General features: G+C 38.6%; 1 protein-coding gene across 1 annotated transcript in view; it reads left to right on the forward strand.

Moving 5' to 3' along the window:
* LOC149845170 (transcription factor MYB3-like) overlaps positions 1-2,219 on the forward strand; it is a 2,776-nt gene extending 557 nt beyond the window's left edge. Inside the window, exons 2-3 of the mRNA XM_089987102.1 lie at positions 2-131; positions 1,703-2,219. Of these exons, the coding sequence (XP_089843228.1) occupies positions 2-131; positions 1,703-2,219 (647 nt within the window). The remainder of the gene's footprint in view (position 1; positions 132-1,702) is intronic.
* The last annotated feature ends 14,009 nt before the right edge of the window (positions 2,220-16,228 follow it).

The following is a 16,228-nucleotide window of genomic DNA, read 5'->3' on the forward strand; positions in this document are numbered from 1 at the left end:
GGTCTCAATAGGTGTGGGAAGAGCTGCAGGTTGAGATGGTTGAACTATTTGAGGCCAGGCATTAAGAGAGGAAACATATTAGAGGATGAAGAGGATCTGATTATGAGACTTCACAATCTTCTAGGCAACAGGTAACTAAGTCTTACCATTTCCAATGAACTCCTCAATATAGCATGAATATTATGTGGAGACAAGAGCTAGTTATGATTAGGCGTCTGTGACATATTTATGGTGCCATCAGGATTCTTGTATCGTCAGATTGAGCACATTGGAGCTCTGGCGTCAAAAGTGAATGGCCCATATTATTGTGGTTGCAAAGATATTTTTTCATGAGGGATGGGAAACCAGCCCCAGGACCAAAGACCTATCGCACTTACGGTCATTTTTCGGATAATGTAAACCCTTGGCGCACCCTTTGAGAGTAGCCTTGCTTAGCCACGAGAAGGGGGCATAAGACCCTTGCCCTTTCTTATATGCAAGAGGTTGATGCCCATGAGAATGAAACTCTAACCACCGGTCTAGCTACCACTAAGCCAAACCCCTTGGGGCTGATGGTGAAGATATGGTTACAGCTACTTATCATACTAAAATATTTCCCAGAGATAAGCAAGAACAGGAAATTGAAGTCAATGAAATCAAACTCAGTGTGTTCCAACCATGAAGTCTGTTGTTACCTGAAGGTCAACACTATACTCGTACTAAGTGCACTACAGCTTTAAAGCCAAATAGTACGAATGTGATGGCTCTTATTTCCTGATAAAATTGGATATTCAAGGAAGACATGTCAGCATAACGGCCTTTCAAATGAACATCTATATCACAAGGACACGCCATCTGAGTTGTGTTCCTAGTGATATTTTTGGACACACAAGGAGTTTTTTTTGGATATTTTTGTTATGATTTTTATTAATGTGTCAATAAACTATATTTTTATGTGTTAAAATGTCGTAAATATTTTTATTGATTAAAAAATAAATCCATATTCTTGTATCTCATTTTTTTAAAAAAATTTAAGAACTTTTATCAAGTCTCGGGTCGTACCCGTATCTTTGTGACATAAATTATATCCCTTCAAAGTTATCATTTCTCATTGCAATTATCTTCTGCTTGCCTTACCTCTCTCTCTCTCTCTCTCTCTCTCTCTTACGTGGAACACATTGCAATTTCATCACCATCTGATTTTGTGTCCTTGCACAAAACGAGAGGGATGGAACGCTTCCTATGCTTTTAACTTATAATGACAAAATTTTATCCTTCAACAAAGAGTTGGAAAACCCTAACTGGATCAAATATATTTTGCAAAATAATGGCTAGGTGGATCAGCTTAAGACATTCAAGTTGGAGGACGTTGATCAGATCCAGTGTTCAGGGTAGAATATTTATATAGTCTTCTGCCCAACTAGGGACCCCCACCCTCCCTCTTATAAAAAAGAACCACTCCTTAAAGCAAAATTGACCTTTGTTTTTTTTTTGATATATAACCCGAAAAAACAGCACCTGGCAAGAAGACCTGATCGCACTGGCTCGGCCTGCCATACTTACGGTAGTGTCAGTGTAAAATTCCGAGGCTATGCTAAGCATTGGCTTGCACAGAAGACCCTTGTTTTTTTACTCGGGTTCCATGATTAAATGGATAAATCACTTGTGATCTTCCAGCCAGCCCAAAATCTGACAGCTGACACCCTCTTGCTCTGTGTTGCAGATGGTCACTGATTGCCCGAAGATTGCCTGGGCGAACAGATAACGAAATAAAGAATTACTGGAATACTTATTTGAGCAAAAAGTCATTATCAATGAGGGAGCTAAACCAGAAAATCAACCGCAAGGTGAAAAATAGCCAGAAATCACTGCCACCAACAATCACATGCCCAGTTTCAGCGGCCACCAACGAAGAGGTTGGTGTAGAGAGCCATAGGGTGTGGAGTGACCTGCTAGAGAAGGAAGCCGAAGTCGATTTGGACATAGACATCGATCAGTTTTTCGACTTCCCAAGCATAGGATCGGATGTAACAGAGGAGGGTCCAAATGACAAGCAAGCTCATGAGGCAAGGGATGCAGGAATTTACAATGGATTGTTGGGGATTGAATTGTGTAACAGTGGAGTGGAATTCTCTTACGATCAGTCTAAATTCGACCATTTGGACTTTGAATTGTTGAGTAGATTTCTGGACTGTGATTTGGATATCAGTCAGCCAGAAGGGGATCTTTCTCTTTGTTAAGGAATGGTTAGGTTGGCTGATAAATGTTGTATTGCACAGGATGGGGTTGCTTGTATCTTAGGGATATAATAAAATTGGAATGGTTTCAACTTTCATCTAAGTTGGATGGGAATAATTAATTCCGTCACCATTTTGTTCTTCACATTAAAAGTGCCCTCGACTTGTCGGTATTCCTTAAATCATCAAGTGGGTTGTCCACACTCCACAGCTAGCTAGCTCACGACATGATGAGAGCTAAGGGTATTGATTGTGTTGCCAAATTCAGACTCTCTCTCTCTCTCTCTCTCTCTCTCTCTCTCTCTCTCTTAAATATGAAGTGATTGTCAGTTTTTTTCTTTCTTTTGACGAAGGAAAACCCTCACTGAGAACTAGGTCTCTTAATGTGCGCCCTGTGAGGTAAAATTTCAGGCTGAGGACATGACAACCCAACCTTCCGTGCCTCAACTGTGATAAAGCAATGGCAAGCCCAATGCACCAGCGAGATTTGATCCTGGGCCTTCAGCTTGACACAGCTAACCACGAGTAACCACTGCAGTGGTTTGTCAACAGCTATATACCTCACGATATGATGAAAGGGTATATATTGATTGTTTTGTCAAATTCTCTCTCTCGTGTGCCGATTTGGGGAGAACTTTGAATGGGAATTTTCAATAACGTTTGTGACGGTATGGCAGACAGAGTTTGGGCATAGCAAAACCCCTTTAGGCGACGAGGGGGTGGATTTGTCCTGTTTTATCATTTTTTCACATACTCAATTCATTCGTGGATCTCATGGAAGTAGCCAGTTGGATAAAATCCAACCATAAGAGAGGGATGTATGAAGGCCTTGTGGTCAAATCCGAGAACAACAAGGACTCTAGGACAAAGAAATAAGAACCTAAGAGTCAGGTAGGCATTGTCAATCCTGAAAAAAGAAAAGGATAGCCTGGAGCATCGCAGAACCAGAGTCAGCAAAAACCTCAGTAGAAGCTACAAGATGACCCACAGTCAAAATACCAAAGTTTCAACTGGAATCCTAATTGGACCAAGGAATGCATGCTCACTAAGTTTCATTAGTAAATCATTGTTGAAAGCTCAAATGATAAGATTGCCAGCAATTCTCAATCCCCTTGTTGTCAAGGAGAGTGATCCTTCCAAGTTCTGCAAGTTCCATCGGGCAGCAGGACACAATACAAAAAGATATATAGTTCCAAAACACCTCGTTCAGGATCTTTTGGACAAAGGTGATATCAAGCTGACCGGAAGCGATGAGCAACCAATTGGGAATGAGGACTCGAAGCATAAAAAAGTTGTGGAGGACATCTTGAACAAAGTCAAGGTTTATTCAGCCACTGAGCCTGAAAGTCTGGTGGCCCTGGTCTCTTAAATCATGACCCAAGTGCCCATGTCATTTTCAAAAGATGACTCTCTCAATCCTGTGTTTCTACACACCAAGGCATTGCATATCACTGTGCAAATCAAAGAGTTCTCTATCCCTCACTGTCTCGTGGATACAGACGATGGTCTAAATATTTGTCCCTACATAATTGCTAGGAAGCTCAATATTACTCGGTCCAAATTTGATGATCATTGTATCCAGATCAGTGCATACGACAGGAATGTATCATCAACTTTGGGGACAATAATACTGAATATGGAGATTGGTCCGATATCTCATCAGACCTTATTTCATGTGGTGGACATCCCAGCATCCTATAATCTACTCTTGGGGTGATCCATGATCTAAAAACAGTTCCTTTCACCTAACATCAGTGCGTCAAGATCCCATGGAAAGACCAAGGCATTATAATCTTTGTCGATGATCCAACTGTCTGAATAGCTCAACCCATAATTCCACGGCTGAACATATCCATTGATATCCCTTCTATTTGAGAAAAGGGTGAGACTTCTGCAGCTGCTATAAAGTCTGGTACCAAAGAAACTTCTAAAGTGGCCGCCATCGATTGCTTAAAGAGACCAAAGTTCCTTAAACTGTCAGGAAGAATTGACGATTCTAATTTCAAGGAATGCAGTCTATATCCAAATTTTGCCAAGTTCCTGAAAGAATGGCTAATGCTATTGAGAATGAGTTACCTACCCTTCAAAGAATTAGAAAAAGACAACAAGGTAAGTTCTCACCATCACAAAGAAAACCAACTCGAGTGAAGGCCTGTGATTTGATAAGAAGGAGAAAGGAAAATCAGCTATTCAAAAAAAGATGGATCCTCCCCAATTTATTTGTGGAGAAGTCTTAAATCCAAAGGTCATACCTGTTGACTCGGAGAAAGAACCAGGCCTTGAAGGTCTGTCATCTCAGTTCCAGGACACTATAATAGTGGTATTAAGTCAACAAAAGTTAGGAAAGATGCCCAGAAATCTAAAATCGGATTTGATCTTAGTACACCCAGAAATGGACCATTTCGCACAGGTGGCTAGATTGGGAAAATGGGGTAAGGATATGAGTTACAATAAGATGATCGAATCAGCATCTGGTCATCGTGGACCTCCGTCAAATGGGACTTTGATAGAGATGAATTTCAATCATCTTGAGATCATTACTACCAATGAAGTTTAGGACTGCTCTCCCTGGCTGAAGCTCAAAGAAGGTTACCACCTCCACTCATCGAGGGTCAATATCCTGAAGCGGCTAATCATATCTATGCTCAGTGGATGGGACATCTGCAATGGCTGAAGGAATTGCATCTGAAGCACATAGTCGAATTCAAATATTTGTATTAGGAGGCCGACTTAAGAGAGAAATTTCGCTCAGAATCGCCTCGTCATTGTTGGGAATTCTTTCTATAGCAAGTGTTCTTCGAGTTAAAGCCACCATCAAGAATCCTTCATCAAGGCATTTGTCTCCATGGTCAGACATGTCATAGCCTTTGTCAGACCAGTAGAACCCCCAGAAGAGCCTGAATGTCATGACTTTGCCTGCACCACTAGAAAAACCATCTAGCTTAGAAGATGAGAATGATGAACCACCTCTCATGGATCCTATTCCAAGAATGTTTGGTTCAGTACATATATCAGCAGGTCAGACGAAGTTGGGCACAATATAAGGCCAGAAATCTTTATATTTTCCACCAATCTGAGGCAGACTCAGTGGGAGGACTATCAAGAATAAGAACAGATGATCCAACATGACTTTATAGAATGAAAATCTCAGCAAAAGGCATGATGAATCTCGAGTCAAAAGAAAAAGGGATGACCAGAGTTCCTAGATCAAGCCCTCGTCGGTCTCCGTCTGGAAATGCAGTGGTATGGGTCACTCAGCCTATTTTGTCAAGATCTCTACAGTCAAAGAAGATGGATCATATCCAGTCCGATCCAGGCCAATATAGATGACCTATTCCCTAGAGAACCATACCCTTGGGGCATAGGAATACCTAGGGAGGACAATGACCCAGATTCAGATTTAGATTTAGAAAGCGATGATGGATTTCAAGGGCTTCCTTTCGATCTCAATCCATTATCTCGTGAAGCCAGTATTTGTGGCGTCTATCAGTATCAGTCCTACGGATTGACATGTTACCTAGACACAGCTGCCAGGATCCAAGCAGAGTATGAAGAATGGGTCAAAGAACAAAAAGCTCAATTTGCCTCAGAAGTGGAAGCTCAAGAACACATTCAGAATAAATTAGAGTGAATGAATGAGGAGAATAAGTTGATCCCTCTCTCAGACTCTGAGAACTCATGGAGCAAGCCCGAACTCGAGGATCCATATCGCGCTTACCTCGAAACTAGAGGTTGGTGCTGGGAGTACATGCTCAGTATGAGTCTTAATCCAGATAAAGAACTTCGGAGGCCACTAGAAGCTGTATAGTGGTACCAAAGAGAGTGTCTTGAATTCTATAAAAGAAAGTCTTATTGGTACAAGCCATTTGAGAAGTCACGGTATGGCAGGTTTGTCCATCCCTGATCATACAAAAAGCTCTGAAAAAGTGCACTAGGACCATTCGACTTAGAGTGGGCAGATTTTTGGTTTATGGAAACTCTTTCAGGTAGATCGGAACGTGATCCATGACCCCCCCCCCCCCCCCCCCAAAAAAAAAAAAAAAAAAGATTTTGATGGATTCCGAGAAAGGCAGAACCATCTCCTACTCCTTCTAATGACCCTGACATTCTTTTGGGTCGCAATTCCTCAATGTATTTCCCGAACATCCTAGGAACCTTACAGGATGAAATGAATGTAGACTTAAGTCATGAAACCTTAGAACTGGATTCTCTATTTTCTGTTATGCCTGTTGATGCAGGTTCTTCTTTTGTAGCCAGATACCATTGAGGCAGACAACCATGAGTTCAATCAAGAATTGGGTGGCGATACCCAACCCACAAACAGGTGATGATGAACCTGACTGTCTTGTACATTATCATTTAAAATCTCAAAAAAAATAGAAAATTAAAAATCCCAAAAATGTGTGTCTTTGTTTGGAGGTGGCACTCCTTCCTCCTTGTCCCAGAACTCTCCTGTGTTTGCGGACGTGAATCAGGAGGTCTTTGTCAATCCTCCCCTTTTTGTCAATGTCTCTGTCTCTCCTTCAAAAAGCTAATTTTTTTTTGATATTTTAAAAACCCAAAAAAAATAAAAAAGCTAACAAATCTGACACTGCCATTCCTGTCAAGTCTATGGAGTCCAAGCCAAAGATCAATTCGGACCATGAATGTGAGTGAAAGAGGAAGGACCTGATGATGACATCACAAAACCTTCTGAGTTCAAAAGAACTTTTGAAAGACAAGAAAATCCTTATTCAATGGCCAAGGAAGAAAGCATAGAAGTTAATCTAGGCACCCCAGAGAACCCTCAAGCCATTAGGATAGTTGCCTCACTAAGCCTAAAAGAAAGCTAAACCTTAGGCAAGTTCCTAACCTAGCATAAGGACATGATCGCATTGTCATGCCAAGACATGTTAGGTCCAGATCCGAAACTTGTCGAACACCACCTTATTCTGCATCCTAACTCCAAGTCAGTCAAGTAAAAGTTTAAAAAAATAGACCAAAAGGTAGAACTTCAAGTCAAAGCCAACCTAGAGGATATGCTCAAAGTAGGGTTCATCTGAGTCATAGATTACCCTGAATGGTAGCCAACAATGTTCTTGTCCTTAAATTCAATAGCAAAGTTAGAGTTTTTATAGACTTTGGAGGCTTCAACAAGGCTACACCCAATGATGACTTTCCTCTACCTAACATTGACCTCATTGTAGACATCACCACTGGACATGAGATGTTCTCCTTCATAGATAGTTTCTCGAGGTATAACCAGATTAGGCTAACCATAGCTCACCATCCCAAGACCTCATTCACTGTACCCTAGGGCACCTTTTGTTACACTGTCATTGTGACACCCCAAAAAATTAAGCCATTTTTTTTCTTTTTAAAATAGAGCACAACGAAATATCAAAAACATTAAATCTTTAAAAATCTTCTAGAATCTTTTGCAAAGAATTTCTCGCACAACGGAAGGAAAACCTTTTTAGAAAAAAAATAATTTCATTGATGTATACATTAATGTTTACAAAATTCATAGGTGAACTCTCACTGATTCTTTACAAATTTTACATCCAATAACAGTTCTGATAAAGCCTCAAAACACATATTATCCCCATGAAGAGAAGGGTCCTCAATCCAGCTCCAGGTATACTCCAGTTCACCGCATCTGTCACTGCCATGCCTGCCAACTCGTGAGTACCTAAAAAAAGTAAAATAAGCAGGGGTGAGACAAACCACAAGTCTCAGCAAGAAACACTATCACCCACTATGAGGTAGTGGACATGGGTAGGTCACCAAGTCAAACTGGACTCCAACTAAGTCCAAGGTTAACCACGAGTCTCAAACCCCGACTCCCTATAGGATTTGACTTGACAAAACCTCTAACTCGAGAGGTGACTCAAACAACTATGTTGAACATGAATGCATGCATATATATATTATATATATTTTATTTAAATTTATCTTTTGCCATTTACCAATGTACACAACAACTAGCTTAGGTTTCGATAAAATTATTATCTCTACAAGGGCACCACTGCCTCAGGTCACTATAGGCTTGTCGGTCTACATGCAGGTGTATATTCAACCATGAGTAATTTAGATATTTTATTTTAAACCCCACAAAAACTCAGTTTGCCGGCACCAAGGCTCAGAATCCTTTGTTAAGGAGTTCCTTTCCTTGGAAAATGTCATAGTGCGCTACACTAAAGAAGTCCTTGTCCCCTAAGCCACCGCGGTTGGAGACTGGTCCACCCTAGTGACCAAAGCGGGACCACAACGTAAATATGCCACCACCAACTAAGAAGGAGTCCATCGGCAACTCAGCACAATCTCATGGGGGTTTATGCAAGTTTTATAGGACGACTATTAGGCTCGCTTTACTATATGGTACGAAATGTTGGGCTGCCAAGAGACATCATATTCAAAAAATGAGTGTAGTTGAGATGTGTATGCTTAGATGGATGTGTGGAAATACAATAAAAGATAAGATTCAGAACGAGGAGATACGTAAGAAGGCAGGTGTTGCACCCATTGAAAATAAGATGAGAGAGAATCGTTTACGGTGGTTTGGACATATTCGGCGAAGGCCTAATGATGCTCCAGTTAGAAGGATGGAGAAATGGGAAAATATATTAGTTAAAAGAGGTTGGGGGTAGGCCTAGGAAGATATGGATGGAGATGATAGGAAAAGATATGAATGCTTTGAACCTCACCGAGGACATGGCATTGGATAGAAATGATTGGAGGAGAAGGATTCATGTGGAAGACCTAGAATGATTTTCTTTTTTGGTTCATATCGCCGACCCCAATTGTTTTGGGATGAAGGCGTAGTAGTTGTTGTTGTTGTTGCTCTCAAGGCGAATAGAGTCATTCAAGGTGACAAGTTACCCCATCGTTTAGGGTGTAACCAAGGTTTGTGTATCTTGTTTATGTTAAATTAAAATTTATTATTAAATTTTTAGTTTTCTCAAAGTACCCTTCAGGTACTCATGGCCTTGCCCAATAAGACACACTGCAATTTCTAATTGAAGAGCTCTAAACTAGTGTAAACACCTCATTTCACTCTCACCGAGACCTGACCGCACCCAACAATAAGCTCTTATTGGGAAAATCATTTCCCAAGGTTCATACTATGAGAAAAGAAATTGGGAGAATTCATAAATCTCAAGTTTACGAGTCCCAAACAACATACGACAAAACAACCAGTTTACTAAAGCAACTAATATAATTAATTAAATTTATTTTTCAACAAACAAGATAACATTCATACCAATTCCCCCAAACCAAAAAGGTGGACAACCATCATGATGAATTGTATCAAATCAATATGCATAGCTCATAAGTGTGTGTGTGTGTGTGTGTGTGTGTGTATATATATATATATATATATATATATATATATATATATATATATATATATATATATATATATATATATGACATTATTTCAGATAATGGCAGTCATTTCAAGAATGAGAGACTAAAGATATTTTGTTCGAAATTCAGGATCCATCACCATTTTTCAGCTCCCTACTATCCTCAAGGGAATGGTCAGGCAGAGATCACTAATAAGATTCTACGTCTGCAGAACTTGTGTAAACAGGTCGCGATTGGCACGAGAAAATCCATGATGCACTTTAGGCATACCGAACTACCATTCGGATTTCAACCAATGCTACGTCTGCAGAACTTGTGTATGGGACCAAGGTGATATTACCTCTTCATGTACAAAAGCCTGCATTCAAATTTGCCTCACTCATCGAGCTACCACTTGATCAGTATCAGCAACAGAGGTTGGTATAGCTTGATCTGCTCGATGAGAGAAGACTTAAAGCAGCAAAGCATGCTCAAGCTTATCGTCAGAGGATAGCTCGACATTATGCCAAGTCTGACATCGAGAGAAGATTTCGAGTTCATGATATGGTCCTCAAATCGACAACTCATCTCAAGCACCGCTCGCATGGCAAATGGTCACCAAACTGGGAAGGTCCCTATGTGGTCAAAGAAGCGCTACCACACAATTCATATCGCCTGGTCAATGCAGATGTGGTGGAGTTGCCAGATCCTATCAACGCTCTGCATTTAAAGAAATTTTACACCTAATTTTTTTATTCTATCTTTTATATTCTTCAAAGAGCTTCCTTCAATAACAATGATCATTTACCCTTCTTTCTTTTGTTCAAAATTTTTTTCCTTTGCTACACTGGGGCATCTTCATTATGAAATTTTGTTGTCATTTTAAACGTCCTATATGTAGGCAAAATCAAACAAGCGCTATTTTCATCAATTTTTATCAATTTTCATTAACCTTTATCAATTTTTCATTAATCTTCATCAATTTGTCAATTTTTCATCAATTTCTCATTCAGGATAAGGGATAATCCTGAACAATGCAACTCTGTTCAAATCTATCTTAGATCAAGAAATTTCATAAATTTCTCATCTCAATCATCAATCTCCAAAGTCAATTTACGATCTTTTTTTATTTTTTCTCAAATTTGATCTCAGATCGAATCCTTTTTTAAAACACAGTGCTCGTACTGGTCATGTTCAAAAAATTTGATTGTGCATCGAATCATTTTCTAAACCTTGTCCTCGCGCTGGTTATTTTCAAATCTAATTTTCAAGTTGGATTGATTTTTTTTCCTCAAAAATCTAAGTCCCGACTCAGACTTTTCTTTCAAATCCAACTTTCGAATTGGGCTAGTTTTTCCTTTGAAGATTTGAGTTCCGACTTAGACTTCCTTTTCAAATCCAACTTCCAAGTTGGACTAGTTTTCCTTTGAAAATCCGAGTTCAGGCTCAGACTTCCTTTTCGAATCCAACTTTCAAGTTGAACTAGTTTTTCTTTGAAGATCCGAGTTTCGACTCAGACTTCCTTTTCAAAACCAACGTCTGAGATGGACTAGTTTTCCTTTGAAGAGCTGAGCTCCAACTCAGACTTCCTTTTAAAAAATCCAACTTTCGAGTGAGACCTAATTTTTCTTCAAAGATCTGGGTTTCAACTCAAACTATTCTTTCAAAAACCAAGTTTTGACTCAGACTTTCTTTCAAAAACGAGTTCTGACTCAGACTTTCTTCCAAAAAATGAGTTTCGACTCAGACTTTCTTCCAAAAATGAGTTTTAACTCAGACTTTCTTCCAAAAATGAGTTCTGACTCAGACTTTCTTTCAAAAAATGAGTCCCGACTCAGACTTTTTTCCAAAAACTGAGTTTCAACTCAGACTTTCTTTCAAAAACCAAGATTTGACTCAGACTTTCTTTCAAAAACCGAGTTTCGACTCGGACTTTCTTCTAAAAAATGAGTTCTGACTCAGTCTTTCTTCCAAAAATGAGTTTTGACTCGAACTTTCTTTCAAAAACTGAGTTTTGACTCAGACTTTTTTTTAAAAACTAAGTTCTGACTCAGACTTTCTTTCAAAAATGAGTTTTGGCTCAGACTTTCTTTAAAAAAAAATGAGTTCTGACTCAGACTTTCTTCCAAAAAATGAGTTCCAACTTGGACTTTCTTTCAAAAACCGAGTTCCGACTGAGACTTTCTTCTAAAAAATGAGTTTCAACTCAGACTTTCTTCAAAATCCAGCTTCCGAGCTGGTCGAACTTCCAAATTCAATTTTGTGCTTAATGTCATGTTTTACAATCAGACCTTCGAGTCAACCAATTCTATTGATTTTAATCATTTTCCAATCTTTGGGTTGCAATTCTATCAATTTCAATCATCTTCCAACCTCTGGGTTGCAATTCTATCAATTTCAATCATTTTTCAACCTTCGGGTTGCAATTCAATCATTTTCCAACCTTCAGGTTGCAATTTTATCAATTTCAAATCATTTTTCAAACCTTCAGGTTGCAATTTTTGTCAAATGCTAATCTTTTTCAAGGATCCAATCTTTTGAACCAGTTTTCAAACTGGCCCAATATATCAATCACTCAATTTTCTCTTATGAATGAGCCTTTTTCTAGGGAGAGTTTGAGGGAACTCGTTCCTTTCGCATGCAATCAATTTCTTTTCGCGAGAACCCTTTTCCACGGAGAGTTTGAAGGGACTTGTTTCTTCGCGGACTGTTTGCAAAACAACAATCATTTTTACACAAGAAACCCTTTTCCAATGAGAGTTTCGATGGAAGCTTGTTTTCTTTCGTGACCCCAATTTCTCATTTTGACCTCTCCGTCGCAGATGACCCTTTTTCAGAGAGAGTGTGATGGACTCGCTCCTCTATGATATTCATCGACCTTACCCACCGGTCGCCTTTCCATAAGAGAAGCCTAAGATTAGGGAGTTTTGACGAAAACTTAATTTTTCTTTGAAAGTTCTGTTTTGCAAACACCTCCTCTTTAGGGAAGAGAGGAGTATTTACCCGTTCAGGTCAAGGGTCAAGTCTGAGTCGCTTCTTTGGGGAAAGGAGAAGAGAATTTAGTCACGAATGTGTCAATTCGATGTCAAGCAATTCCTTTCACCAAGGATTTCAAGAATATTTTGCCGATTTGTCATCAAAACAGTCATTGATCTCAAATTTTTATTGCACAAAATTTTTACCTCAAGCTACCTTCAATATTTCCTCTAAAAGGGTGAAGTTCTCACGAAGAAAGAACCGAAGTTCAAGCTTTTTCTGTTGGTCAACCAAAAGGATGAAGAAAAAAAATCCTCGATATGACTAGCAAGGAAAATTCAATGATGTTGAAAAGCCATAAATGAACAGATATTGATCATAGCTATGGTACATTTTAAAGACAATTCTTCTGGTAATAAGGCAGTAGAAATATCTTGAGCGATAAAAAAAAAAAAGAATCCACTCAATTTCTTCAAATTCTACAAACATAATCTATCATCTGTAAAAGGGACCTCTCAATCATCACCAAGTTGAAGGTTGATAGGAGAGTTAGATCCCTGAGGCCAAAGAAGACTCAAAACATCTCCAAGTTGAAGGAGCATATGACATGTTCTTCTAGAGAAAGTTCAAATCATTGTCAAGTTGAAGGTTGATGTGACAAACCTCTCAACAGACCCTAAAAGATATCTGATTATCGTCAAAAGATTTCCAATCGAAGAGGCAATATCATCAATCTAGTTCTCAGGGGCAAAGAAGGCTCAGACCACCCCCAAGTTGAAGGAGCATGTGATGTACCCTTCTAGAGAAAATCAAATCACCTCCAAGTTAAAGGAGTGCATGATATACCCTTCCAGAGAAAATCAGAACATCTTTGAGATGAAGGATGATATGATGAACTTCTCGCCAAACCCCAAGAAAGCTCAATGTCTCAAAAAGAGTATAAAAAGATCATCATGATAAAAACCCCAGATATCAAGCTGTCGAAATTCTCAAAAGACATCTTTATCTATGTGAAATTCTTTTATCAATATCTTTTCACCCAACTACTTTTATGAAACTAAGATCATTTTTCTCTCTTTTTCATATCAAGGAAATGAATAGCCCCCTTGAAGAAACTCAACAACAACAAATTTAGATTTGATTCTTGATTCTACGGAGTTAGCCCAATTAGAGTTAATATTCTAGGTAGAAAAGGGAATATTCTCACACAAATGTGCACATTTCAATTATTTTAAATCAACTACAATTTTATCTTATTGACAATATTTTCTGATTATCCCGACATGAAGTAAGAACTTGATGTTCATTTTGATATATCCTGACATTGTTTTATCCCTTGTTAGGACTTGATAACAAGAGTTTTCAAGGTCCTTTCCTTCGGTTTGATCTGAGCGTCTGGGCTCTCGGATCTGCACATTTTCCCTGTTGTCCCCACTATCCCACCATAGACAGTTCATTTTTCAAATCAAAGGTTGAGCATGTTTTTCTCACAAAAGGTTATTTTCAAAAGTTATTCAGCCATAGTCATGAGACGCCCCAATTAACTCCTTTTCAAAGCTTTAAGAACCCCCATTTTTCTTGCCTTTTGCAACCCCTTTCGGATTCTTTGTGCGAAATTCGAAAGTTTCATCATGGTTTCTTCATTCGAGGATTTCATATTTTTCATATCCGTTTCTGTTAAGGATTGTACCTAAGCCTCACCTCGTGAGGTATTTTTCATATCCATTCAGGTTAAGGATTATACCTGAGCCTCACCTCGTGAAGTATTTTTCATATCCGTTCGGGTTAAGGATTATACATGAGCCTCACCTCGTTAAGTATTTTTTACATCCGTTCAGATAAGGGTTAAACCTGAGCCTCATTTCGATGAGGTATTTTTCATCCTCATTCAAGTAAGGGTCAAACCTGAACTCCGTTCCACAAGGTATCTTTCATCCCATCTAGGTCAAGGGCTAAACCTGAATATTTTCAAAAAGTTTATCTTGTCTTAGCCATGAGATCTCACTCTTATGATCAAATCTCTCCTCTTTCACAATCTTGGGACCTTCATCCAAAAGTTTCATCACGATTTCCTCATTCTTTTTATCAAAATCACTTCATCCTCGAGGATTTCATCATTTTCAAAAGCCGTTCAGGATAAGGTATTAAGCCTGAACCTCATTTTATGAGGACCATTCAAAACCAATTCTTTCCTACCGAGTCAGATCTTCCTAACTGAGGCATTTTTTTTTCGAAGTTTGGTGTATTTTTCTTTACTACTAAGCTCAACTTTCAACTGACTTAGCAGTAAAGAGGGGCATCTATAAACACCTCAAATTTTTTAAGTTTGTTCCAGACATCTCATTTCACAGATGTCAGTCCCGTGCACGGCAATATAGAGTCCACTCTAGGGTTACTCCAGTCTAGAGGTCAGTCTACCTCATTCAGTCAATAAAAATACCATTTTACCCTGAGTCACCCTTAGACCTTTCGTTAGTTAGGTTTAACCAAACTCATCTCATGTTTAGAAAAGTTATAATGTCTGTCACATCTAGCTCCTCTGAGCTCACGATGAGTGAATCCTGATCATTTCAGCTAAATTAGCTCATTTCAGGCAAAATGAGCTTATTTAAGCTCGAATCTTAACCAAACTGCCCCCGAGTAAGTCAAATCCATTAGATCCCATCTCAGTGAGTCTAATCTAAGTTCACCAAAAGTTTGAACAACTCAGTTCCAATTCAAAGTCACTCAAACCCTTGTTTCAGCTCATTTGACTTCATTTTAGCTTGTTTGAGCTCAATTTAGTCCAAATCGAGCTGACTCTAGTTGGTTGAGCTAGTGTTCTGGCTCTGAATTTAGTTTATCTGAGTATAACTGACTTCAGATTCAGTTCATTCTAATCCAATCCAGTTCAAATTAGTTCATACTAGTTATGTACCGTGTTTCTACCCCTGTAGGGCGAAAACAAAAAAAATACAAATTTCTTCAAGACATTGTTTCTGACATTTTTCTAAACTGGGACAAGTCCCAATTCAGACTCGGATCAGTTCCTTCATCTAATATCTTATCAAAATCCGAGATCCAATCCATTTCAATTCAGATATTGGATCCAATGTTGGATCTGGTGTCTAATTTCTTCCCGGACCTGGATTTTTTATCTGATTCATTCAAAAATCTATATCCAGAGTCCAATTCATTTTTTGAACCTGGAATATCTCATCAGATATCTAGGATCTAATTAAACTATTTTGGATCCATTTCACTCGGGATCCACCTTCTGATCCGTTTAGAAGTTTAATCAAATCAATTTTTGAACTCAGATTAATCTAACATCCAAGATTCAATCTCACTTCTTGGTTTCTGATTCAAATCAAGACCCAATTTCATTATCTAAACTGGATCCAAATCCAAAATCTCAATTTTATTATATTTTAAATTTTTTTATTATATAACCAAATCAATTTTTTCTATTTTCAATTCTTCAGAAATCCATATTCAGGGTTCAATTCCCATTTCAAACAAATTTCCATCAAATCAAGATCTGGATCCAATCTTTTTCAAAACCTTGGATCCAGATCCTTTTCAAAATTTGATTTTTATCCTAATTTCAAAATCAATTCTTGAATTTAAAATTCAAAATCCATCATTTTTGCAAAAATCTTTTGAAAAATACCCTGGATCCAGTTCAAAATTCAGTTTGGATTTCGAAATATCAAAATGAATCTAGA

This window comes from Nuphar pumila, chromosome 2, assembly GCF_984573655.1.
Source record: "Nuphar pumila chromosome 2, dmNupPumi1.hap1.1, whole genome shotgun sequence".
In the NCBI taxonomy this organism is placed as follows: domain Eukaryota; kingdom Viridiplantae; phylum Streptophyta; class Magnoliopsida; order Nymphaeales; family Nymphaeaceae; genus Nuphar; species Nuphar pumila.